Raw genomic sequence first — 24729 nt, forward strand, 5'->3', positions numbered from 1 at the left:
CGAAGCTCTAAAAGTCCTCCATCCTTTTCCAAGCTCCAAACAGAAGAAAAAGGTAACAAAAGTAATAATATTTATTTTACTGTTATTTATTTATTGTGTATTTATTTAATATACAATATAATGTTATTATTAGAAATAATAAAAATAAATTTTTCAAAAACTTGTTATAAATACTGGGAGGATGTTAAGACGACATCCCACACTCCCGGTAAGGGATACGACAAGTATAAAAGCCTATAAGGTTTTTAAACAAAATAACTTACGACACCTCATTATAATAATGTGATATACATAATTATTTAAACATGATTAATATTATATTCACCATATTATTACCATAAAATTATACAAATACATACATTTATTTTTTGTACACCAACGGTCATAAACGGTAACAAAACGGCTAGTTTTTGCCCTATAAATATCATCTCACAAACACGTTCAATCACTCCAACTTTCTCTTCTTCTCTAAAAATTATTCTTCATCAAATTTTTCGAAGAAAAAAGAAGATGACTTTCTCAAAGTTATTTTTAATTATTTTGGTTATCATACTCACGAGTCTTTTATTTATCGAAGAATATCCTCCTCATGTGTTTTCTTTATTTTTACAAATACTTGTACTTGTTTTTATCCATTACTTTGTATTGCAATATTCATTAACTAATAAAATGCATCGTAATTTTTTTAGTACCACCATGTCAAACTTGGCAAAACTCGAATTCATTGCTCTTGATATCACGGAAAAAAAATTATATGCCATGGACTCTCGATGTATAAATGCATCTTGAGTCATTGAGTCTAAATGAGACCATAAAAGAAAATGGCATATCGACATCCCAAGAAAAGGCAAAAGCCATGATATTTTTGCGTTGGCATCCCATGGCTTTGTGGAAGAGATTAAAAGAAAGATTCGAACAAATGAATTTAGTGAGAAATCATCAGGCACGACCCACTGGTTCAACGGCATTTCCTGAAGTAAATGCATAAGCAAAAATGAATTTAAATCTGGAAACCAAAATCAAAGTTATAAACGAGATTTTGGTCGTGGACGAAATCGAGGTCGTGGTCGTGGATGTGGACGTGGAAGTGGTCGTGATCGTGGTCGTGGACGCGGCCGTGGTTTTGAAAATAATCGAGATAGTTACTTTTATAACTCATCTCAAAAGAACGTCACAAACCATCCACAGAAAAGACATCATGAAAATATGAGTGTTAATGAGAATCACTCAAAAAGATATGAAAGTTCTTGTTTCAGATGTGGTACTCCAGGACATTGGTCCCGTATTTGTCGAGCCCCTGAGCATCTTTGTAAACTTTATAAAGAATCATTAAAGGGGAAAGAAAAGGAGACCAACTTCACTGAACAAAGTGAATCCTTTGAGTGATTCAACTCATTTTGATGCTGGAGATTTTCTGATTGATTTCTCAGACAATGATCAATTTGCTGGTGGAATAAATATGTAAAATATTTTATGTACCCATATGATAATGTTTTGTTGTGTGCTATATTTTTGCATTTTATTGTCAGTAATTTTATTTCATTGCATATATTTTTTGAAGTTGAAATATGGAAAATACTATGAGCAAAGCTGAAGTTTGCATACGCGATAGTGGTACAACGCACACTATCCTCCGAGATAAAAGATATTTCTTGGAACTAAAACCAACAAAAACAAGGGTGAATACAATATCAGGTCCTGTAGACTTGATTAAAGAATGTGGTAAAGCACAATTTTTGTTACCTAATGGTACAAAATTTTTTATCAATGATGCTTTATATTCACCACAATCGAAAAGAAATTTGTTGAGTTTTAATGATATATATTCCCATGGGTATGATACTCAAACAATGAATGAAGGGAATGAGAAATATATGTGTCTTATCACATATAAATCAGGAAAAAAATATGTGATTGAAAAACTACCAATGCTCCCTACTGGATTGCATTATACACACATAAGTCCCATTGAATCAAACATGGTAGTTGATAATTCTTCAATATTAACCAATTGGCATGACCGATTGAGACATCCTGGTTCAACAATGATGCGAAGAATCATAGAAAATACACATGGTCATCCACTGAAAGACCAGAAGATCTTTCAGAATAATAAGTTTCAATGTAAATCATGTTCTCTTGGAAAACTTATTATAAGACCATCACCAGTCAAAATGCAAACTGAATCACCAATGTTTCTTGAACGTATTCAGGGTGATATTTGTGGACCAATCCATCCACCATGTGGACCATTCAGATACTTTATGGTATTGATTGATGCCTCCAGCAGATGGTCACATGTATGTTTATTGTCAACTCGAAATGTTGCATTTGCAAGATTACTTGCTCAAATAATAAAATTGAGGAATCAATTTTCCGATTATACAATCAAGAAAATTAGACTTGATAATGCTGGTGAATTTACTTCCCAGACTTTCAATGATTATTGTATGTCTATGGGAATCATTGTTGAGCATCATGTTGCTCATGTACATACACAGAATGGATTGGCTGAATCATTGATTAAACGTCTGCAAATGATTGCTAGACCAATGATTATGAAAACAAAGCTCTCTATTTCTATATGGGGACATGCAATTTTACATGCTGCTTCATTAATTCGCATCAGACCAAGTGCATATCATAAATACTCTCAATTGCAGCTTACATTTGGTAAAGAACCAGACATTTCTCATCTGAGAATTTTTGGATGTATGGTGTATGTGCCTATTGCACCACCACAACGAAAGAAAATGGGACCTCAAAGAAAGGTTGGAATTTATATCGGTTATGATAGTCCATCAATCATTCGATATCTTGAACCTCAGACAAGCGACGTGTTCACAGCACGTTTTGCTGATTGTCATTTTAATGAGAAAATCTTCCCAATGTTAGGGGGAGAACAGAAACATACCGAAAAGAAACGTATTCTCCTGTGATGGATGCAATTACGTTTCGGTATTTGATTAGCTTGGCGGTATCTGAAAATTTAGAAATGCGTCTTATGGATGTTGTTACAGCTTACTTATATGGATCACTTGATAGTAATATATATATGAAAATCCCTGAAGAATTTAAGATGCCTGAAGCACAAAGTTCAAAACCCAGGGAATGTTATTCTGTGAAATTACAAAGATCATTATATGGGTTAAAGCAATCAGGTCGAATGTGGTATAATCGACTAAGTGATCACTTGATGAAAAAGGGATATGTAAATAATTCAATATGCCCTTGTGTTTTCATTAAGAAAACAACATCCGGATGCGTAATTATTGCTGTATATGTTGATGATTTAAACATCATTGGAACGAATAAGGAAATTCAAGAAGTTGTGTCATACTTGAAGGAAGAATTTGAAATGAAGGATCTTGGAAAAACCAAGTATTGTCTGAGTTTATAAATTGAACAAAAAGAATGTGGAATGTTTGTTCACCAGAAAAATTATACAGAAAAGATCCTTAAACGTTTTAATATGGATAAAACAAATCCTTTAAGTACTCCAATGATTGTTAGATCATTAAACATAGAAAAGGATCCATTCCGTCCATGTGAAGATGATGAAGTTATTCTTGGTCCAGAAGTACCATATCTAAGTGCCATCGGTGCCCTTATGTATCTTACAAATTGTACGAGGCCCGATATATCTTTTGCCGTGAATCTGTTGGCAAGATTTAGCACATATCCAACAAAGAGACACTGGAACGGAATTAAACATATATTCCGTTATCTACGAAGAACGACAGACTTGGGACTTTTGTATTCAAAAGATACTAATCCAAGTATAATTGATTATGCTGATGCTGGATACTTATCTGATCCACACAAGGCACGTTCCCAAACTGGATATGTATTTACTCGTGGAGGCACTGCAATTTCTTGGCGTTCACAGAAACAAACGCTCGTAACAACTTCATCAAATCATGCCGAGATTATTGCATTACATAAAGCAAGTCGTGAATGTGTGTGGTTAAAATTAATGACCCAACATATCCAAATCTCATGTGGATTATCATTCGACGAGAAGCCTGTGATACTATATGAAGATAATGCTGCATGTGTTACTCAAATGAAAGAGGGATACATAAAAAGCGACAGAACTAAACATATTCCTCCTAAGTTCTTCGCATTCACTAAGGAGCTAGAGAAGAATAAATGTATTGATGTTCGTCACATTCAATCAAGTGAAAACTCATCAGATCTCTTCACAAAGGCACTTTCTACGTCAATATTCAGAAAGCACATATATAATATTGGGATGCGCAATCTACGAAATTTGTGAAGAATTGTTCGTGTCAACATGAGGGGGAGTTTATGTGACTGCACTCTTTTTCCCTTACTATGGTCTTTATCCCAATGGGTTTTTCCTAGTAAGGTTTTTAACGAGGCAGTATAAAAACACGTAATGAAGACAATCATTATGATCATCATCACAAGGGGGAGTGTTGAAAAATATATTTAAAATGTGAGTATTGAATATTTGAATGTTGAATATTTGAATATTGAAAATAAGAGTTGTAAATATTGAAAATTAGTGTGTGATGATGATGTAGGTAATGATGTATTTTATTTTTGGATTATTTGTAAAGATTTCCTATAAATAGATCTCTCATTTGTGAAGAAAATCACAATTGAGTAGAGAGAAAAATATTATAAAGTGTGTAGTTTGGTAAATTTTGAGAGTTTCAAATTTTTACTTTTTACCATAAATTTTACTATTTCACAACATATTTCATTTTGATCATTGTGTGATCCATATTGCGGATAAATTTGGCTAGAAGTTGTTCGTTTTTTGAATATGGAAAATGATGGAGGGGAAATTTTGATTTATTTTCTTGTAAATGAAGTGGGGTGCCTATATTTTTCAACGTGGACAGTTGTCATTGAAAATTTTGAAATAAAAGGGCAAGCAGACAAAAATTTGTATAGCCTGATTCCCTGGCTAAATAAGAAGAAATGGGTTCATACAACATGCCTTTAATAGGAGAAATGAGTGATTTAAGGGGGGGTAAATGTAAATATATTTAAATATTTTTCACTTATAACTCAGTAGGTTTTTTGTGAGACCGTATCATGAATTTTATCTGTGAGACGGTCAATCCTACCGATATTCATAATAAAAAATAGGCAAAAATTTGTGTGAGACGATCTCACGGGTCGTATTTTGTGAGACGGATCTCTTATTTGAGTCATTTATGAAAAAGTATTACTTTTTATGCTAAGAGTATTACTTTTTATTATGAATATCAGTAGGATTGACTCGTCTCACAGACAAAGATTCGCGAGACCGTCTTATAAGAGACTTACTCTAAAAAAGTAATACTCTTAGAATAAAAGTAGTATTTTTTCATAAATGACCCAAATAAAATATTCTTCTTACAAAATACAACCAGTAAAACTTTCACACGAGTTTTTGTCCTCGTAACTTTGTAGTCGTTGGCAATAATGGCTTTCACAAATCAGTGGAATGTAGCAATCAAATTGCGACATTTCGTTTTTTTTAGCTACAAAACATTTTAATTGTGATGTAGTACTATTAAATTCAAATTTTAGTACGGCAATATATTAGTCTTAATCCTAAATAGGTTACGTGTCCTGTCCTAAATATATGCAAAAGTAGGGGAAGCGGATAAAACTTGTTTTATTTTTTATTTTTTTAAAAATAATAATAAAAATGAAAATAAATTTTTAACCGATTTACAAGTTACAAACTTTAACATATTCGAAAATTCCGAAAATTGTACTCTAAGTTGGTTTCTATTATTCTAATTGGTCAAAATTTAACTTTAATAAAACAGGTTGAGTTTTTTTTTTTTTTTTTTTTTTTTTTTCTATGCAGCGTCATATTAAACATAGAAAAATAAATGAAGTATGTCTAAAAGTAAACCAACCCCTTAGACTACTCTGTTGTGAAAGCTGGCATTTATAGAACTGTTGCCACAAAAAATGATGTGATAAAAGCAAACGTGATCTAAAACAAAAACCACGCCTTAGAATCGATGAAATAAATAATCGTTGTGTGTATCTATTTTTTGAAACAAGCAGCGGTTTGTTATATTCATTTCTAAACTGTGAAAAAACTTAGTAACAAATAATCACGATATGAGATAATCGAAATTCAAACGAACCTTCAAAGAACCCGTCTTTGACAACTCGAGTAAAAAACAACCGATAAATGCGATAAAGATTGAATCTTTGATAACAATTTTTGAATTTGTGAGAAAAACTCACAAGTTTGATAAAGATGTGGAAATAAGACTAAACCCTAAACCTTTGACGTTGGAAAACTTGTGAAGATTAGTCTACAGTAATATGGCATCCGATGTATGAATAAATAGACCAAATACTCGAATATATATATATATATATATATATATATATGTGTGTGTGTGTGTGTGTGTGTGTGTGTGTGTGTGTCAGTTGCGAATGGATGGAGATTGAAAAGAGTGCAAGAATTTAAAGGGTGGGTCCAAAGAAGGGGGGTAGGGTTTGCCAGCCAGCCAGCCAGCCAGCCAGCATACATCATGCACGCACCAACATCAACCCCACTCCCCTTTCCCATCCCATTATCCTCTTGGCTAGCTAAGCATTTTACACACACCAAAACTCTTTCTTTTTTGAAATAATAATAAAATAAAGGGCACTAAAAGCCGATATCTTTTCATTGGCCATCCCCGGCTGTCCCTTCCATTTTTGTCCAATTGTACATCCTCAGGCATCAATTAGGCCATATCGACTATTTTCTTTGACCGAATAAATATTTAATTTAAAATAATATTGGAGAATTTCATTTTTAGAAAAAAAAAAATTTGTGTGAGACTGTCTCACGGGTCGTATTTTGTGAGACGGATCTCTTATTTGGGTCATCAATGAAAAAGTATTATTTTTTATTGTGAATATCGATAGGATTGGCTCGTCCCACATATAAAAATTCGTGAGAATATAAAGATTCGTAAGACTGTCTCTCTTCGTTTTATATCCAAATTCATGGATTTGGTTCACTGATTCGGCCCCTGGCCACGTCACCTTTTGAAATATGTTTCTTTTCCTGTTAATTCGAAAGTCTGTGTAAAATTCACGAGATAATAAGGAATTTTAAAAAGTGACCAATTTGAGAAATTAAATTTTTACAGTTTTTGTATACGTAAGTTTGAGTTTAATTAGTTGTTTTCGTTTAAATAAAAGTTGTTTATGTTCATTTCAAAAAAAAAAAAAAAAGTTGTTTATGTTTTACTGTGTCTCATCATGGATCTATAATCGTGAAACGTGTAAACCATGCGTATATTTACAATAAAAAAATAATATTTTTAGCATAAAAAATAATGCTTTTCATGAGTGATTCAAATAAAAGATCTGTCTCACAAAATTGACCCATCAAACAGTCTTACTAGAATTTTTATATCGCAAAAACTTGTGTGAGACGGTCTCACGGGTCGTATTTTGTAAGATTGATCTCTTATTTGGGTCATCCATGAAAAAATATTACTTTTTATACTAAGAATATTACTTTTTATTATGAATATCGGTATGATTGACCCGTTTCACAGATACAGATTCGTGAGACCATCTCACAAGATACATGCTCTTTTATATTTGTCTATAATGTTTGATAGTTTTAATTAATACAAAATACAAACACATATATTTAAGCATACAGTATCTATAATTATAATTACAAACAATACTCGTAAACGATAGTTATTTAATTTCTATCGTGATTTAAGAAGTGTTTTTCGCGTAAATAATGTGTGAGACGTCTCACAGGTCATATTTTGTGAGACATATATCTTATTTGGGTCATCCATGAAAACATATTACTTTTTATGCTAAGAATATTACTTTTTATTGTGAATATCGGTAGGGTTAATCCGCCTCACAGATAAAAATTCGTAAGATCGTCTCACAAGAGACATACTCTTTATATTTTAATTTAATCTATTATTGTGATAAATAAAAAAATGTACTACTTAATATGTGAGAGTGCATCGAAGCATCGGGAGGAAGATTGACATCACTATAAAGTTCATAATTGTCAAGTTTAATGTTTTGAAAAATCGAAGGTTACAACTTTAATAAGATTTTTAAATATTTTATTTTATATTTGCAGTATTTTTTTCGTATTTTAAATTAAAATAATGTGTTATATTGTAATAAAATTTTGCTCAGGTAAAAAAATTCTAATTACGTTCCCAAAAACAACCAAACACGAGCTATTTTTTTTAATTATTATTATTATTTAGATTTTTTGTTTATTTGAAATAAAAAGAGTTGAATGTTCTGCTCCACATGCCTCCATGCTAGCTTTATCTGGAGCATTTCAGCTCAAGAAAAACTGATGCCCCATGTGCGCATAAACTGCCCTTTTGTGCTTTACTTTACCCTTTCTTCCTTGTGAAAATGATTTTTCAACTGCCCGTACGAAACGCGAGGGTGAAATTTTTAATAAAATTTAAGATTTATATGCATATTTTTTTAAAAAAAAATTGAAAATTTACAGCTCAAATGTATATGAATTCGCCTGTCTTCGGTCATCTCGTGCCCACTTCTCAAATTTCTTGGATCAGTCGCTTTTATCGGCTACCGTTAAGTTTTGTATTTCAATTAATTTTGAGAATCTTTTGTTTTTCTAGTGCTTTTGCCAATATTATAAGTACCGTCGGGGCCAATTGAGCATGTCCTTCCAACTGTTGAGGGGAGGGATGTTGGTGTCAAAGATTTAACTGATGAATTACCGATTCTTTTATTCAAACACGAGCGAAAGAAATTAGATTATGTCTCTTGTGAGGACGGTCTCACGAATCGTTATCTATGAGACGGGTCAACACTATCGATATTCACAATAAAAAAATAATACTCTTAGCATAAAAAGTAATATTTTTTCATGGATGACCTAAATAAGAGATCCGTCTCACAAAATACGACCCGTGAGACAGTTTCACACGAGTTTTTGCCAAGAAATTACATATAGATTATCGTTAATTGGAGTGTGATTATTGAATTCATGTTTCATTTGGGCTTAAATTTATATAGGTATCATAGTTGTATTATTGTTACATGTTGCTAAATTTAGTAGCAATGAGGCTTTGTAAAAAATTAAATCTCTGCATGATTATTGTCCTTGCCACGTGTCCATTATGTTTTATATCACCATATTGAAATAAATTCCTAAATTTAAATCATGGACTCATGGTGTTGAGATTTTGATTCAAAACAAATAAATAATATCGCAAAGTTGTCGAAATGTAGAAAAATTTATCAGTTTATACAAAGAACAAAACCACGGTTTTCAGTTCAGTTTGTGAATAAGCTCTATTAAATTTCAATTTACAAAAATATCAGAAATGAAACAAAACAGATCGATTTGCACACCTAAAGACATCCTTAATGGTGGGTTGTTATAACACGCACCAACTCATCAAAAATTATAGGATCCACTGTCATATACTTATCACATACTTATCATAACAACATATCTCTTTCACCCACATTTTTTTTTAACATTAAAAATCATTATTCATGAGTTTCACATTCCACTCAGTCATCTTAAAATCAATATACCAGCTTAATAAAAGTGCATTAACGTCAGTGTCAATAATGCAAATAAAGTATCTTATTGGCTTCATCTTGAGTAAAATGGATATCTGTTTTCTCGATACCGATGTATTATTAAAAATCTAGCATTATTACATACCTACAGGCTGCAATGAACAAATATTGACATTACTCGAATTACAAGAGAAGGTTACCTACATCAGATCTAAGGGTTGTTTCTGTATCATGTTCTGTCGAATCTGAGGTATAAAAAATATGTATGGTAATGTATACACGAGATTACTGTACTGCATTTGGTACAATCCCCTGCCGCAGAGAAATAACGAAAGAATGTTACTGATCTCATCTCTGTAAGTAGGAATGATACCCAAATGCTCAGATAAACCTGGATGTCGAGTCGTAACATGATTTAATCACATAACTTTTGCAAAAGGGGAGAAGCATTCCGAAAATTGATCAACCAAAATGGAATCCGGTTGATTTATAAGAACTGCTTGAAAGAGAGGGTAGCTTGCGAACTGCAATAACACTAGCTACTAGAGCACTTATCGAGGCCAAAACAAATGCAGGAATGTTACCACCACCAAATAAAGCATCCCACGGACCGGCACCAAGGGATACAATCATCTAATAAAAACATACAATTTGATGAGTCGTCCTGCATACCCATGGAGAATTATATGGTAATGAATTGGCAGAAGCATTAAACGTGAGAATCATCGACCTATTCTCTTTTCAGCATTTATAAATAGGGTGGCATCGAACACGGGTTAACATTGAAAAGTGTAATAGTAGCTACCTGAGGTATAACGATAGCGAGATTCAGAACTCCAATTGCCAACCCTGAAAAAAATATACATCTTCGATCAAAGAAGCTTCTCAAATAGACGAGAACTGATAACAGAACAAGAATCTGTATGTACCTTGGCCACCTCCTGAATCGGCAGTCAATTCAGCCGTGACTGAGAAGGGTACACTATAAGTGATCTACAACACAAATTTAAAGGCTTCAGCACTAGTATTTGAGTCTCATTACAATGTCATAAAATTGGCGATGGAACTGCAATTCTTTCTTGCACAGATTAATTCTTAACATCACTTTAGGAACCTAGAAAAGCGGTAGAGCAAATAAATCTTACCGCAAGAGGAAGACCAAGAAGAGCAAAAACAATTAGAGATGCGATTTTGGAAGCTCCATTCGCCCCAATGACATGTTGGATACCTCCAGAATTCTCTCTCATAGATACCAAGCTGATGATTGCAGTGCCTGCCATGCAGAGAAACACCATAAAATTGCTACTAGCCCAAACTAGTTTTGCCCCCATCCACTGGCACATTGGTTCAATGAAGAAGGAGCTAATGCCCAAAACAACCTACAAGAAAAGAAGTAAAGGAAATTGAGAACTGGGATCCATGTGGTAACACAATCACAAGCAAATTTTCAGGAGAAATTCGATTTCTTACCGAGTTCAACAGCAGACCAAATGAACCTTCTCTGACACCTTGATTATATGTTTGAACTTCGGGTACATCTCCTTTTGGGTTGCCATGAAAAACTTCTCTCCCCATCCAATCAGTGTCAAAGAGAAAAAAGGGAAACCATGACAACTGATTGTAACAGGAAAAAATAACTAAATTTAGCCAAACATTCACTAAAAGACGAAAACGAGACATGACCATAATTCTGATAAATATGCTGAAACTAATGCTAGAAAATAAATCACACGAAAGTACTTACCCAGGTAAATGCCATAACTACCAACACCGAATTCATATCAGGAGGTAAATGACGTAAACTGGTTAGTATATTCACCAGTACTGCTCCAGGGCTGTCGCTGAAATTATCATCTTCATTGTCAAGATTTTTTTGTTCAATCCCATCGCTATTAATTATTGCGTTCTGCCTCTCAGACTTGATTTCCACTACATTATACTTCATTTCTGTATCAATATTTGACTTTGAAAAGTCAGATCCATTTTGCAGAGGATCATCCAAGAGAGGAGCAGAATCTGATAGACGGAGAGATTGTTTTGGCATCAATGGAACCTCCTTCGCAAAGTAGAGTGTCACAAGCGTACAAACCGCAAGGAAGACCTATGCATGACTCAGAATTCAGAAATGCAATCTAAAAGCTGGAAATTAAAATTCTAACAAAAAAATGAAATTTGTGAAGGTAATTTCTCATTAAAAAATGAAAAACTAATGCATGCAGAAAGTCTGCCTCAGTACAACAAAAACAAAACACTGCCACATAGTGCATCATATTACATGCTTATAAACGAGAAGATATCTTGCTCATTGCCGAAATTTGATCACGCTTCCTCATAAACAGGCCTAGGTGAAACATCAAAAAAAGTGACATACTTCAGCTACGATTCTCATCGGCAACAAAAGTATATAAAGAAATCGTGATAAGACCTCACCTGCAAACTTTAGGGACAATTAACCAGATTTTGCCAGGTAACTTTTAGAAACAAAGTGAGCAAGTGATTAAAGATGGCGATGAATCTGAATGCAGTTACCTTTACTAAAAAGCTATTTCATATACAGCGAGAAAATAATATGTTGCTATGAGTAGTTTCAACCATGCATAGACTCCTAATACAATAACTCACCACTGCAACTAAAAAAGCTGCTTTGAGATTCGCACACGGTTCACAACAAGCTCTACTTGTCAAAAATGGAAACCACCTGCAAAGAAAAACTTATAAATGTATTAATAAGTTAATACAGTTCATGAAATAAGAGATAATAGTCAAAGTGAAATGCTACATCATTGTACAATTTCAATCAGACTCAACCAATGTACCACGAGAAAAAACAATATCAAATTATCAACAAACAAGATACGAGACATAAGTACTTTTTAACACATCACCTGTGCCAACTTCCACTAGCCCCAGAGGAAAATCCAAGAATGTTTCCAACAGCCATCCAAGAGCAAAAAACAGCATTGGCTGAATTTCTTTGATCAGGACCTAGGATAGATGATTATTTTTATTTATCCATGAAATAAACATGCTTGTCCTATGGACCATATGATTACGCACAAAATAATTAAGATGCAGTAAATCATAATTCAATAAAAAGTGAAAACACAAAGAAGAACAAGAGGGCTAATAAATTCAATTGCTATATTTACCATCCAGGTAAATGGGTGGCGAAAAAAGGGGAATAAAGTCGGAGAGGAGTTGTGCATTTCCCAGTTTTCAGTGAATAAAGCAAATTTCTGGTCTTCCTTCATGGCTCTTTGAAGTGATTCTTAGGAGTTTGGAAGTTCTAAAACTCAAACAAATGTTTAAAAAAAGGTGCACAGGTGCACAGGAGCAAGGAGATGACTTGCTAGGGAAGGGTTACTTTCATTCAAAAAGATGCATAGCACAATGCATTATTTGCAGCAGCATTAGAGGTTAATCATAAAGAGGAGCTGAGTTACACAACGTATAAGATTAAACTTATAAGGGCTCTCAATTGATAAACACCAACACCTTCATTCCCTAAGCAGGGTGATTATACCTGATAAGTCAGCCAAGAGAGCTCGAGCTGGACCCTGAAATGATTAGAAAAATAAATTTTATTTTTCTTAACAAATTCTTTAGCTCTTGACACCATGTGTAGTATGAAATGATTTTTAAGAAACTCGCCTGCACAGTGTTGTTCGCAAGGTCCAGCATCCAAAACCCAATTACGAAGACTACAGCAGCTCTTGTACGAGTACCTTTAAATGTGCTGCATTTGCACGAGTTGGTTAAGCACATTTCACATTAGACAAGAAGGAACATGAAAAAGGAAATAACTAAGAAGTTGAAAAAACCTGCAATGCTCTTTTGTATCACCTAACAGATAACCAATGTCTGCAGAAAATCCGATTATTATCACCTATATTACAACAGTAGCTTAGTTGCTATGACAAATCGATCTCAAACACAAACGGAGAACAGGGGAAGCAGCAGCTGCTACATAAAACTTACCGCAATTGAGATCATGAGAGCACCTATAAAAATAAAGGGTCTTCTTCTACCATATTTTGAAGAGCATTTGTCGCTCCATACGCCAACACAAGGTTGTACCTGAAAAACAGAACAAATATATCATCCCAACAACTGACAGCCTCTTTTACAAGCATATGACAAAGAATCTTCAAAATCTAGCTAGAAAACATTTCCAACATTATGTACCATAAACAGAAAACAGGAGCAAAGATATGAAACCAAAATTCAAAATGTAAAGAAAAAGATACCCTCGTGAGTCGAAATTTCGTAACTATGTTTCTTAAACTGCAAAATATAGAACTAAAACAAGAACTTCAAAAATTTGAAACAAAAATTTGTTAACACATACCACAAGGCCTGTTATGGGACCACATAACCATATAAATGAAGAAAATGCATGTTCTACACCAAGTGTCTGCACAAAAAGAAAATGCAAAAGTTAGAGAAACAGGAAAAAGAATCAACAGTTTAATATCAAATGAGGTTTATGTGTGCATATAAAAAATGATTGCATTAATTTCACATTCCTTCAACACGGCATTTCCCAACACATCACAGAAATCTTTGTGCAAGCATGTATATCATAATTGGGTTGATGTAACACTGCCCTTCAAATGGAACACATGTTTCTTTTTCACAGTTCCTTCCTCATAATTATTTACTAAGCAGTAAATCACGATAAAATAACATTATTATTATTTTTATAGTTACAATTCACAGACTTTCGATGTAAGAGTGGTGAAAATTTAATTTTAACCAAGTGCTAGTATTCTGTAACTCTATCTGCCATTTAAGCTGGAATAATAGGTACGTTGGGATTAATTGTAATCTATACAAGTTTCAACGTATTTCCAATGTTCTTCAAATATGTAACACGAAAACTAAGAACGGCCGCGAGCTTGCAACCAACCTATCATATTCCCACTGAACCTTAGCCACCGCCATCTCTATGACAACGATGATCCAAATGCTTAGCGATTGAGCGGCATGTTCAAATAAATAGGCGCGCGTCTAATTGCACAATTTCACTCTCACTGACTCTCTAAATACAACATTACATACTTCAGATTGAATGCATGTACCTGAACGTAAGGAGTGAGGAGAGAAAGCTGAAGAGCCCAGCCAAATTGTACACCAGCGGCGACCGTACAACTGAGGATCAGCGTAATTAAGCTGCAGTGCTTCTGCGGGTGATGACGCTGATCAGAATCCGGCTGCGAATCTCCAACATCAGACAACTCAGGCGACAAGGATGAGGCGTGGATCTGTGAACGGCGTCGTTGCTCCCCACCGTCGAAGTCTGCTAGCTCCACCTCCTGCTTCAGGTTCTTGTATGGCACTCGGATCGACACCGCGTCCATGTTAAGTGGAATCAGGCGGGAATAAACTAATCTATAACCAAAAAAAAAAAAAAAAAACTGGTGGCAATTTACATGAACGGAGTGGAATTGGGCGTTATTTGATCGGTTGTTAGGGATTCGGAAATCCGATGGAGTAATTTGTCGAAGAAAAAAATTGGGCGGGGAGGGATGGTGAATTTGATATATATCGTTGATTTCAATTTTCAGGTGGTGAAGATGGAATACTACGAATGAACACTGGAGAGGCCAAAGCCTGAACAAATACTTTTTAATTTTTATATTAAGGTTTAAGCCCCATTCCACGAATTTAGATTTAAAAATATTAAAAATTAAATATTTACGAATTTAATTTTAGATTATTAGAGTAAAATGAATTAGTTCAGTTCAAATCTTACTTAGATATTTATGTAATTATTATTATTATTATTAAAATTTTACAATAAAATGTTGTTATTATTACATTTTTCTTAAGTCAACTGTATCTTAAATTTTGAGGTAATAATAATATATATAAACAATTTATTCGGTAAAACGGTTCATGTCATCGTTACATCTGTCCTCGTAGTAAAGGCTTTCATTGACTTTTGAATCGGTTATCAAATTTTAAGTTTCTGAATTTTATGTTAAATTCTATTATATAATCTCTTCAAAAATCAAATCAATTTAGTGTGTCAAAAGTATATCGATTAATTTTATAAAATATCATATTTATTTAGAAGAATAATAATTTTTATATAATTTACTACCAATTATATGAATAAGTCTCTTGTGAGACGGTATCTATGAATCTTTATCTGTGAGACGGGTCAATATTACCGATATTCACAAAAGTAATAATACTCTTAGTATAAAAAATAATATTTTTTCATAAATGACCCAAATAAAAGATCCGTCTCACAAAATACGACCCATGAAACCGTATCATATCAATTTTTGCCTAATTATATATATAATCTAATATAAAATTCAAAAATTTACATATTATATCTATAAATAACATATTTAATATTAAAATTATCTTTATAATAATCATACAATCATTTTTTTTATATAATTAATATATATTCGCTATATTGAAAAAGTATACATTTCAAAAAACAATAAATTATTAATTTTTAAAGATTTTACTTATATTTCAATTATATTTAGAAGAATTTGATTTTCAAGGTTAATGACAGGGATTACTTTATCAAACATTCTAAAATATATATTTTATAAAACCACACACTTGTCGGGCACAAAGATCGGACGACAAAAACCGAACCAAGCACATATCCAGCAAAAAAGAACTACGCCACAAACAATCAAACACATGTCACGCGGAAAATCAAATCAACATAAACTTTTAAGACAAAACTACATAGAATAACATTATTTATTTATTAACACCACGGTTACCTAAATCAGCGGCGGCTTGAGACGCTCTGTTCAGAGCACCTGACACCCAAAGAGCTCCCTTAGCGAAGTAACTACTATTGACCACAGCAGTTGCTGCAGAAACCACAGTTCTTCCAGTGGCAGAAACGGCCGTCTTTGTAGTATCTGAAACATGGTATCTTTGGTCCACCGATCTCGCTGCTTCAACCCCAGCAAATAACTTGTCTGTCAGTCCGATTCTTTCACTTAATTCAGCAACTTTGGCCACTGCTGTGGCGGATACTTGGTGAGATTCGTCGAACGCTTTCGCTCTGCCTAATGCATCTTTTCCGACTACGTATCCTCTAGCTGCCATTGTTTTGACTACATCCTGAGCCAGAGTCATAGCTTCACCGGCAGAGGGAACACTCCTGTATTCTTGAGAATGCTGCGAAAATCAGTTAAGTAACGTGTTAACTAGCCCCGAAAGGAATGATTGACTAGATATAGCTAAAGAAAGACACCTACACTTGGACTGCTATCATCTTCAATTTTCCATGAAGGACGGTTCCAGAGATTATTGTCATCTTCGTAATTTCCCCATCGGACTATGCATACAGGTTGATCGACAATGGTTGCTCCCTAATATCAACATTCGACTTCAATGAGTAAGACTCCAAAGAACCTCAAATCACTAAAGTCTAAAACAAAGCATGTGACAGATTCAAACGACTACACAAAAGCACCAAGAAACGAGCAAAATTATATGTCAATGTTGATCCCTATTTAATTCAGAATCACAAACACAATAAATAAAATAACACTTAATAATGATCTTGATGTTTCGACAATCATAAACTACTTTTGAATATTCCCCCCAAACCATCACTATCAAAAACATTTTTAAGCACCAAATAAACACCCGTTCATTCGTCTATAAAAAGAATCATTGTTAATGCAATAAGTAGAAATAAAACTTAGAACAACAATTTAAAAAACACACACAAAATTCCTCCCAAACAAACTTATTATTTGTATCTCTGGCTTCAAGCAAAATGATTCAACACTGTCCTTATTCTAAAAGTTTGATATTATTTCTACCAAGGAATAGTGAACTCAAAGGAGCCAAAAGAAAAACATGAGTGAAAATTATGATTTATCATGGATGAGAAAGAACCATAACCACATGATAGCAAAACTGTCCCACGAAGAAGGGAGTTGAATAGTCTACTTTTGAGTGGTTAAACAACTTGAAGCAAATATCAAAATAAAATAGAATAGTACCATAATCACACCTGCATTTATGTTTATTGAAATTGCAGTATCATTTAGACATTTATCTGTGCTAATAATTGGGAATAAAAGTATAATACTGTCCAAGTCAGAACTATAGCAAAATCTAGAATGGGCAATTATCTGAGTCATCGAACACATTAACTCTGCTGTGACTTTATTTATTTATTAAACCCTAAGCCACAAGATAGGACCAATACCAGAGGAACTTACACTGAGCAGGACAGCAGTTTCCAGAGCGTGAGGATTTCTAAATGTCACATAGGCTGTACTTGCATGTTCACCGGCTCTGTTGATTCCATTAAAAATATAAATCATATCGAATTAAGCAATTATTTCACTTCAAAGGAAACTAAGGAACAAAGCAAAGAGTAAATAACAAAAGCCTTTGGTCGAAAAATTTAAAAAGCATTATTGCAAAGGGTACAGAACATAGTCCATTTTATGTATGCTTTTTCAATCATGGACCCATTGGTCCAATGTCTAGGAAAGCTGAAATAATTTATGGATTATTACGTTCACTCTTGTCAGGGAAGGGTATCTTAGGCAGGTGCTTTCATGCAAATTGATGAATGATTAAATTGAGGAAACTACAATTTTGGTTCTCTATGTATACCTCTTAGCAATTTTAGGCTTCTGTATTATCTAATTTCAGTTTTAATCAATTATCCTTGATTTTTATACAATTTTGGTCATTTTTTCATGTGGCACTAAAATGGTCTTGACGTGAACCCGGCCTGGCCTTGACTTAAGCGGTGCCACATCATCACTAATTTGGAGAAAGACTAAATTTGCCAAAAAAAATGAAGGATACAAGACCAAAATTAAATTTGGGCCAAACTCGCAAAGAGACTAAACATACATTACTAAAATTTCAACTTTCGAGATAAAATTTGAAAATCAAAACATGCAAAACCATGTACACATGATATTATAAATGATATGGACCTGCAACAAATAAATTTCAAGATCAGAACACTCAAAGGTTTTACTGTAGTCCTGTTAGTAAATAAACTGCACAGTTTTAACTTCCTTCCAGTTGACATCCTAGTGAGTTCTTAGAAAAGCTAACACAAAAACACATAGAACATGCACCTCGTAGACAATATACTTTAAACTATGAGATCTGCAACTATGTTTAACATAGGAAAATTTTTTGGTTTTTTGTCCCTCTGGTACTGTGTCTCCTTAAGTTCAGGTATGTGTGAGAGAGTGTTTTAGAAGGAGGATCCCAGTATAAATTTCATCGGCCAAAATCCGGAGCTTTTAAATTGGGCACAAGAGCCATCAAGTAAAGAATAACTCAAAAGAAGAATTTATTGAAAATCAATGAGTATGTTATGTAAAGTTGTAGACGCACAAGGATCACACAAGGATCAAGTATAAAAAGTATACAATAATGTAACCTTAGAATCTGGAGGGTACCTGATAATCTCCACATGCTCGATTGCACCACAGAAAGCAAAGAAATCATAGACATCTTTTTCCATGGCTTTAGGAGACAGACTTGTTACTTCTACAATATAACCACTTGGACTCATTTCTGTTGATGTAAACCTGAAGAAACAAATGATTACTAACTTTAGCATTTCAAAAACATTAGAATCTCTGATTAGTGATTACCAAGAAGACAGCCTTGTTAATAACTCCACCTGTTCCAACATTAGACAATTTAGTTTATTAGTTTCAAACATAAGGTAAAATATTGATTAACATCTAAAAAGCGAGAATCACCAGCTAGGATAATGTTCTCACGAATTTGTTTCTCAGTTACATGAGATACTTTATGAACTTCCAGACGAAGATAACATGTCATTTATAAGTTTTTATGCGACATGGTGCCTTACTGTGATATCTCTCCTGAAAATGATTACTTGATGAGTAAAAAACTTGCAAAGCTAAATGGTGTTTGATCTAAGACAACTTAATTTCGCTGTTCCCAGCTTTCAGGCTATTGCCCGAGGGTTACATGATAATCATAAGGAATCTTATACTGCCAACACAGTTTCAAAAAAGTCACCGGCGAAGGGTATCCAGAAGCTTATAAATCCTGAATATGGCTTTTCATTCCATTGAAATACTTTCTAGTTTCATAAAGTGCATTATTAAAAAAGCAGGATCTTGGTTTGTAATCAACAGAAAGAGAAGTAGCTATTCAACTTAGAACATTAAAGGCAAATTATGTATAGCCAATGAGCGTATGCGCCATAAAATACTGTAGAATTTCCCTTCTCAAATGTATTTCAAACACACTTTAAGAAGTTGACCGAGGTTATTTAACCAATTTCCCCTAAAAAAGACGAAGCAAATAAATAAAATAAACAAGTATAATTTCCGGTAAAAGACAGCTTCATCTCTCAACAAATAAAAATCACAAGCACAAATAGAATCCAAAATCGAAAAAAAATCGAGTTTTGTAATAAAAAAATATAAATCTGAACAGAATTGATTCCGTATTTGATAATTAAAGAGTCACGAGAAAAAATCACAAAAGTGTGTTGAAAATGATCCAATTAACAAAAGCCTAATTAGAACACAAGTTAAAACAAAAAAAGATACGGAATCCTCAGCATGAAAAATAATTCAAATAATTTCATCAACTCACCTTTTGTTCAATCTCTGAATCGCAGAGAAATTTGGGAGCTTGACGACGATGTTCGTGCCGAAAGCTGTTGATCTAGAATGAAGTATTTGAAAGAAACTTGCTGACGAAAATAAATATTTGCACATGACCCCTAAACTTTGATATATTATATCGTTTGAAGCTAAACAATTCAAAATTGCCCCTCTTGTCTTGCACTTAGCACTTGGGTGTTATTTTAGAGGTGAATAAGAGCTACATATAAAAGATTAATAAAATAAAAGTTTAAATAATAATTTTTTTTAAAAAAAAACTTTAAAATTGACAAATTTATTTAGTGGGTATTCATATAGTTGCATGTATTATTTTTTGTTTTCCAATTATAAATTTTTTTTATAGGATTGGACATTTATCGTTTTACCGAAAATTATAGGTACTGATAACAGTGTAATTCCAACATTTAAAACAGTACAACAACTTAAGCATCATATTTCGATCACTCTCTTAACAAATATAATTATTACAACACAACAATATCTCTTATAATCATCGCACTCATTATAATTCATGAAAAATTGAACAAATTATGATGACTTTGATATCAATTGTAAGACAAAATTCTCGTTATTTTACTAGAAGTTATGATTAACAGTAATAATACAACAATTTCAATATTTTAAACTCTATACCAATCTAAATGTCTCGTTTCGATCTTTGTCCTAGAAATGACAATTATTGGACTCCTAAAAATTATATTTTTATTTTTTTTGTCTGGTTAAGTAAATGCTATATTTAAATTGATAACATATATAAAGGTTCAAAATATTTTTCTTAGATTTAATTTATTTTTTCAAAGTAAAACAATAGCAAAAATAATGCACATGTATATAAGGGTGAGAAAAAATACTCTAGTTTTTGGTATATTGGGGTTACTATGAGTCCATATTTTGTATGTATGTCATTGATTTTTTATATCAGCACGTAAACAATATAGGAAAAAGAAAATATATTTTATGTAGAACTTAATTTAAATGAACATTATTTATAATAAAATAAGTATAATCTGATTTCATGATTTCCCCAAAATTACTGCAAAGTTCGGCATATATTGAAAGCGATCTTGAAATTCAAATTTAAAAATGTGTGCTGGATCTCGCATGTCTTCTCATATTAACACGAGTATAATTTAATTTAATTTAATTATTTAATTAAATTAATATAATATATAATTAGCACACAAATATAATAAAGTGATGTTTGAATTGTTGACTTTTAACTCTCAAATGTAGTCTTTTTTGTAATATAGTAAAATGACTCTCATTATTTTATAGTTGATTAATTAAACTGAACATGAAAAAACAAGAGACGTGACTCGATCGGGGACCTTGATGTTAAAATATACTATTTAATTTGAAACCAAAATAAAGATTCAAAAATATACTGATTATTTTTTTTTTAAAATTTCTGAACATTAAACACAAGAACTGTTCTCCACATTATGACGCCATTTCATGCCGGTATAGTATATACACCAATTGTATCTAATTTTATATTCATTATTGACGTGACATTCACTTATTGAATACAGTGAAATATATCGAAATTGTATTTTTACTATATCAGTGTCAGTTCAACTATGGATGAATAATATGTTAAAACTTATATTAATTATTACTTATTTCTAGTCAAAACACTTAGTAATTGCATAATAAATCTTACAAATAAAAGAGGCTATGTAACTTGGTGAAAGTGCATTTCAGGCAAAGTCTAATGAGAAACATAACATATAGCATTAAGATATATCCAAAAAAGTCACAGGTTGGCCCAACACAATAACCAAACGTCCAAACCCGTGTACCACAATGAGAGAGGAAAAAGGTTCAAGCATACGATAAATCTAAGCGCCACGGCCATCACAAGAGCAAACTCCTGATGAGGGCTGCCTGAGCACTTTCCGATGACTCCAGAAGCTCCGATAATCGGTCGCTCAGGTCATCCACCTCCTTTTGCAAGTTCTTAATGTAGTTACAAGTCTCTTGCAGCACTCTTGAAGCCGAAACCTGCCCATGTTTATTTTTATATTAATACAGAATATAGATATAGATAGATAGATTGAATTCAAGCTGGGCCAAGATCAGTATATATATATATATATATATATATATAGCTCCCAGTTTAGTGTATGCTACGACTTAATTATTGTGTGTTACATGCTACAGTCCCCTGTGTGAAAATATCCAAATCCAATGTTTATAAGGCGGCGCCTACAATTATTTTGTAGAAGTATAATCATAATTAATCAAATATACATAGCCAACAATCTTAATAAATGCGAACACCACGTAACCCTCAAGTAGCATGTCGAATGAAACAAGAATCCAGTACTAATCTTAACTTAAACATATATATTCTCTTGTTTTTAACAATATCGTACAAAAATGCATTACATGCAAAATATATATATATAGATGTTACAGTACTAATGCATGTATATAGACAGGGAAACATTAGAGTCCCACAAAATAAATTCTGAAGGGATTGTGTGCTTGCGGGCGTAGGATACTTATCCCCTAGGAAGGAAAACGAAGGCCACACAAAACAAATTCATGGATTAAAATGTATACATACAAATATAAATAGTATTTATGTACATATGTGTATGTATATATGAGGCCAACTCATGAATAGAGGTGATTCATGAACTAGTGATTTTCTAAAACGTATAATTGTTAGAAGAATGACCTTGTCTGAGCGTCGGCTACGGATTTCAGGGATAAGTTGCTGCAATTTGGCCACGAGATCGGCAATCTGATCCTCGGTTATCCTCGGAACTCCGGATGGCCTCGAACGTGATCTTCTGCTAGACATTTTGATCAGTTGCGCTAACCTTAAATTTAGTGGTTTTAACTATCCTTGGGATTTGGTTTTCTTTGAAATGAAAACAAGGGTTTCTTGAGATTTTTGGAATGGGAGGGGGATTTATAAAGGGAAGTGTTCGGGGACAGGTTATGGACAGAGGAATAAGGAGGAGGAATGCGAAAAGCATGGAGGAGTAGTGTTGGAGGTGATGAGGACTAGTGCATGGAGGAGTAATGGGATATGGTTGTGTTTTTAAATAGGGACGTTTGAAGTTTATACTGTGTGTATGAGAGAGAAAGGACGGGCATTGAAAATACGAATTTTTCATTGTAAATATGAACTAAGTCGATCTTTCTTCTAACGTACATATATATTGAAATAAATGAGCAAATGAAAAATATACAAGAATTATTTTGGGCAGAAGAAATAGAGGCGTCCATAATGTCCCCAAAGTGGCAAACTGGTGTTTGGTGATCTAACGGGTTAAGAGAAAATCGCTTGTTTATTAGACACCTTATGGAGCCTCTGTGCCACGCAAGCCCATGTTATCTTTATTTTCATTTTAATATTATATATATCATATAAGAATAGGTCTCTTGTGAGACGGTCTCACGAATTTTTATCTGTGAGACGGGTCAACCATACCGATATTCACAATAAAAAGTAATACTCTTAGCATAAAAAGTAATATTTTTTCAGTGGATGACCCAAATAAGATATCCGTCTCACAAAATAAGACATGTGAGACCATCTCATATAAGTTTTTATCATTATATAATATGAAGCACACTAATTTTTAATTTTTTTACCATCCATTATATACAAATACGGTGAAATGACTATTTATAACTAATAGGCATCTACAAGTTGAACTCCTATAAAATCCATAATTTTTGCTGCTGCCTGAAAAGGCCCGAAAACCTCAACCAAACATCGTTAAATTACTTGAGAGCACATCTTATTATAAATTACACGCTTTTTTTTCCAGAAAATTAATATCCGGACCCTATCAAACTATCAGATTTTTGGGATAAAATGTGTTTTAACCAATTTTCCAATAATATTTCAGGTCTGAATTGATGCAAGTGCATGAAAATACATGGATTTATCCACTCAAGCCAACGTTGTGGATGCTGTTTCTGTAGTGAATTTTGGGTTATGACAAAAAAAAAAGAGGCAACTTGGGTAGATATAGTTATTTATTAAAATTCAAATGTTGGAATATATATATATATATATATATATATATATATCGACTAAATGTAAATCATTTGTTTACCTCTAACAAGTTAGTGGATAGGGCCTACAGCATCGGGGCCACAGAAGTATGTCATTTTTGACCACTTACTTCGATCACATTATTAAATAAGATTTTTTTTTATCTGGAGCAACACGTGAGGTTTAGTAAACTCTGCATTATTTTAACTTAAATTAAAAATTATTCCTAGTTTAATTAATTAATGGATAATAAGTTTTTTTATTTCACTTTACTAAATTGGAGGAGGACAAATTACGTACACGTAGTAAATAGCTGGTATATTCTAGTCAGAGAACTTATATTTCAAGAAGAAACTTCAAAATTATTCGATGCTTGTATATATATATATAAATGTGTGTGTGATTTCTGGAAGAGAGTTTTATACGGGTCTCGAACTTGTAAACTTGTTATATATTTGAGCCATAAATAAAATTAAAGGGTTGATTTTTTTTTAAAAAAACCGGAAACCTGCCGTCGCT

The 24729-nt window shown here is 33.0% G+C and overlaps 3 protein-coding genes across 4 annotated transcripts; all 3 read right to left on the minus strand.

Annotated features, from left to right (window-relative positions):
• Window positions 1-9600: 9600 nt before the first annotated feature.
• On the minus strand, window positions 9601-15152 carry LOC142543490 (sucrose transport protein SUC3-like). Its single transcript, XM_075650787.1, has 14 exons — window positions 14625-15152; window positions 13892-13957; window positions 13522-13620; window positions 13365-13429; window positions 13195-13279; window positions 13067-13100; window positions 12429-12528; window positions 12166-12241; window positions 11288-11644; window positions 11014-11157; window positions 10689-10922; window positions 10473-10536; window positions 10349-10392; window positions 9601-10176 (listed from the first exon to the last, which is right to left on the minus strand). Exons 1-14 carry the CDS (start codon window positions 14901-14903, stop codon window positions 10006-10008), a joined length of 1818 nt encoding a protein of 605 aa, XP_075506902.1. The 5' UTR covers window positions 14904-15152; the 3' UTR covers window positions 9601-10005.
• Window positions 15153-16274: 1122 nt separating this feature from the next.
• LOC142543491 (binding partner of ACD11 1-like) lies at window positions 16275-20316 on the minus strand. 2 transcript variants are annotated; one of them, XM_075650789.1, is made up of 6 exons: window positions 20158-20260; window positions 19176-19204; window positions 18978-19109; window positions 17766-17841; window positions 16788-16901; window positions 16275-16707 (listed from the first exon to the last, which is right to left on the minus strand). In XM_075650789.1, exons 3-6 carry the CDS (start codon window positions 19091-19093, stop codon window positions 16279-16281), a joined length of 735 nt encoding a protein of 244 aa, XP_075506904.1. In that variant the 5' UTR covers window positions 19094-19109; window positions 19176-19204; window positions 20158-20260; the 3' UTR covers window positions 16275-16278. The 2 variants fall into 2 exon arrangements, with proteins under 2 accessions (XP_075506904.1, XP_075506903.1); XM_075650788.1 differs by lacking the exon at window positions 19176-19204 and having other exon boundaries at window positions 20158-20316.
• Window positions 20317-21868: 1552 nt separating this feature from the next.
• On the minus strand, window positions 21869-23289 carry LOC142541703 (transcription factor PRE6-like). Its single transcript, XM_075648169.1, has 2 exons — window positions 22876-23289; window positions 21869-22193 (listed from the first exon to the last, which is right to left on the minus strand). Exons 1-2 carry the CDS (start codon window positions 22999-23001, stop codon window positions 22047-22049), a joined length of 273 nt encoding a protein of 90 aa, XP_075504284.1. The 5' UTR covers window positions 23002-23289; the 3' UTR covers window positions 21869-22046.
• Window positions 23290-24729: the final 1440 nt, after the last annotated feature.

This window comes from Primulina tabacum, chromosome 4, assembly GCF_025594145.1.
Source record: "Primulina tabacum isolate GXHZ01 chromosome 4, ASM2559414v2, whole genome shotgun sequence".
Lineage (NCBI taxonomy): Eukaryota > Viridiplantae > Streptophyta > Magnoliopsida > Lamiales > Gesneriaceae > Primulina > Primulina tabacum.

What these genes read in the sequence shown, in the direction of transcription:
- LOC142543490 (XM_075650787.1), bottom strand. Translation starts at nt 14,903, where the DNA reads ATGGACGCGGTGTCGATCCGAGTGCCATACAAGAACCTGAAGCAGGAG. An exon ending in GCTAGTGGAAGTTGGCACAG is followed by an intron (nt 12,242 to 12,428) that starts GTGATGTGTTAA and finishes TTTTCTTTGCAG; the next exon opens with GTGGTTTCCATTTTTGACAA. An exon ending in TTGGTCTGCTGTTGAACTCG is followed by an intron (nt 10,923 to 11,013) that starts GTAAGAAATCGA and finishes CTTTTCTTGTAG; the next exon opens with GTTGTTTTGGGCATTAGCTC.
- LOC142543491 (XM_075650788.1), bottom strand. Translation starts at nt 20,282, where the DNA reads ATGTGCAAATATTTATTTTCGTCAGCAAGTTTCTTTCAAATACTTCAT. An exon ending in GAGCATGTGGAGATTATCAG is followed by an intron (nt 17,842 to 18,977) that starts GTACCCTCCAGA and finishes TGGAATCAACAG; the next exon opens with AGCCGGTGAACATGCAAGTA. An exon ending in AAGATGATAGCAGTCCAAGT is followed by an intron (nt 16,708 to 16,787) that starts GTAGGTGTCTTT and finishes TGATTTTCGCAG; the next exon opens with CATTCTCAAGAATACAGGAG.
- LOC142541703 (XM_075648169.1), bottom strand. Translation starts at nt 23,001, where the DNA reads ATGTCTAGCAGAAGATCACGTTCGAGGCCATCCGGAGTTCCGAGGATA. An exon ending in GTAGCCGACGCTCAGACAAG is followed by an intron (nt 22,194 to 22,875) that starts GTCATTCTTCTA and finishes AAACATGGGCAG; the next exon opens with GTTTCGGCTTCAAGAGTGCT.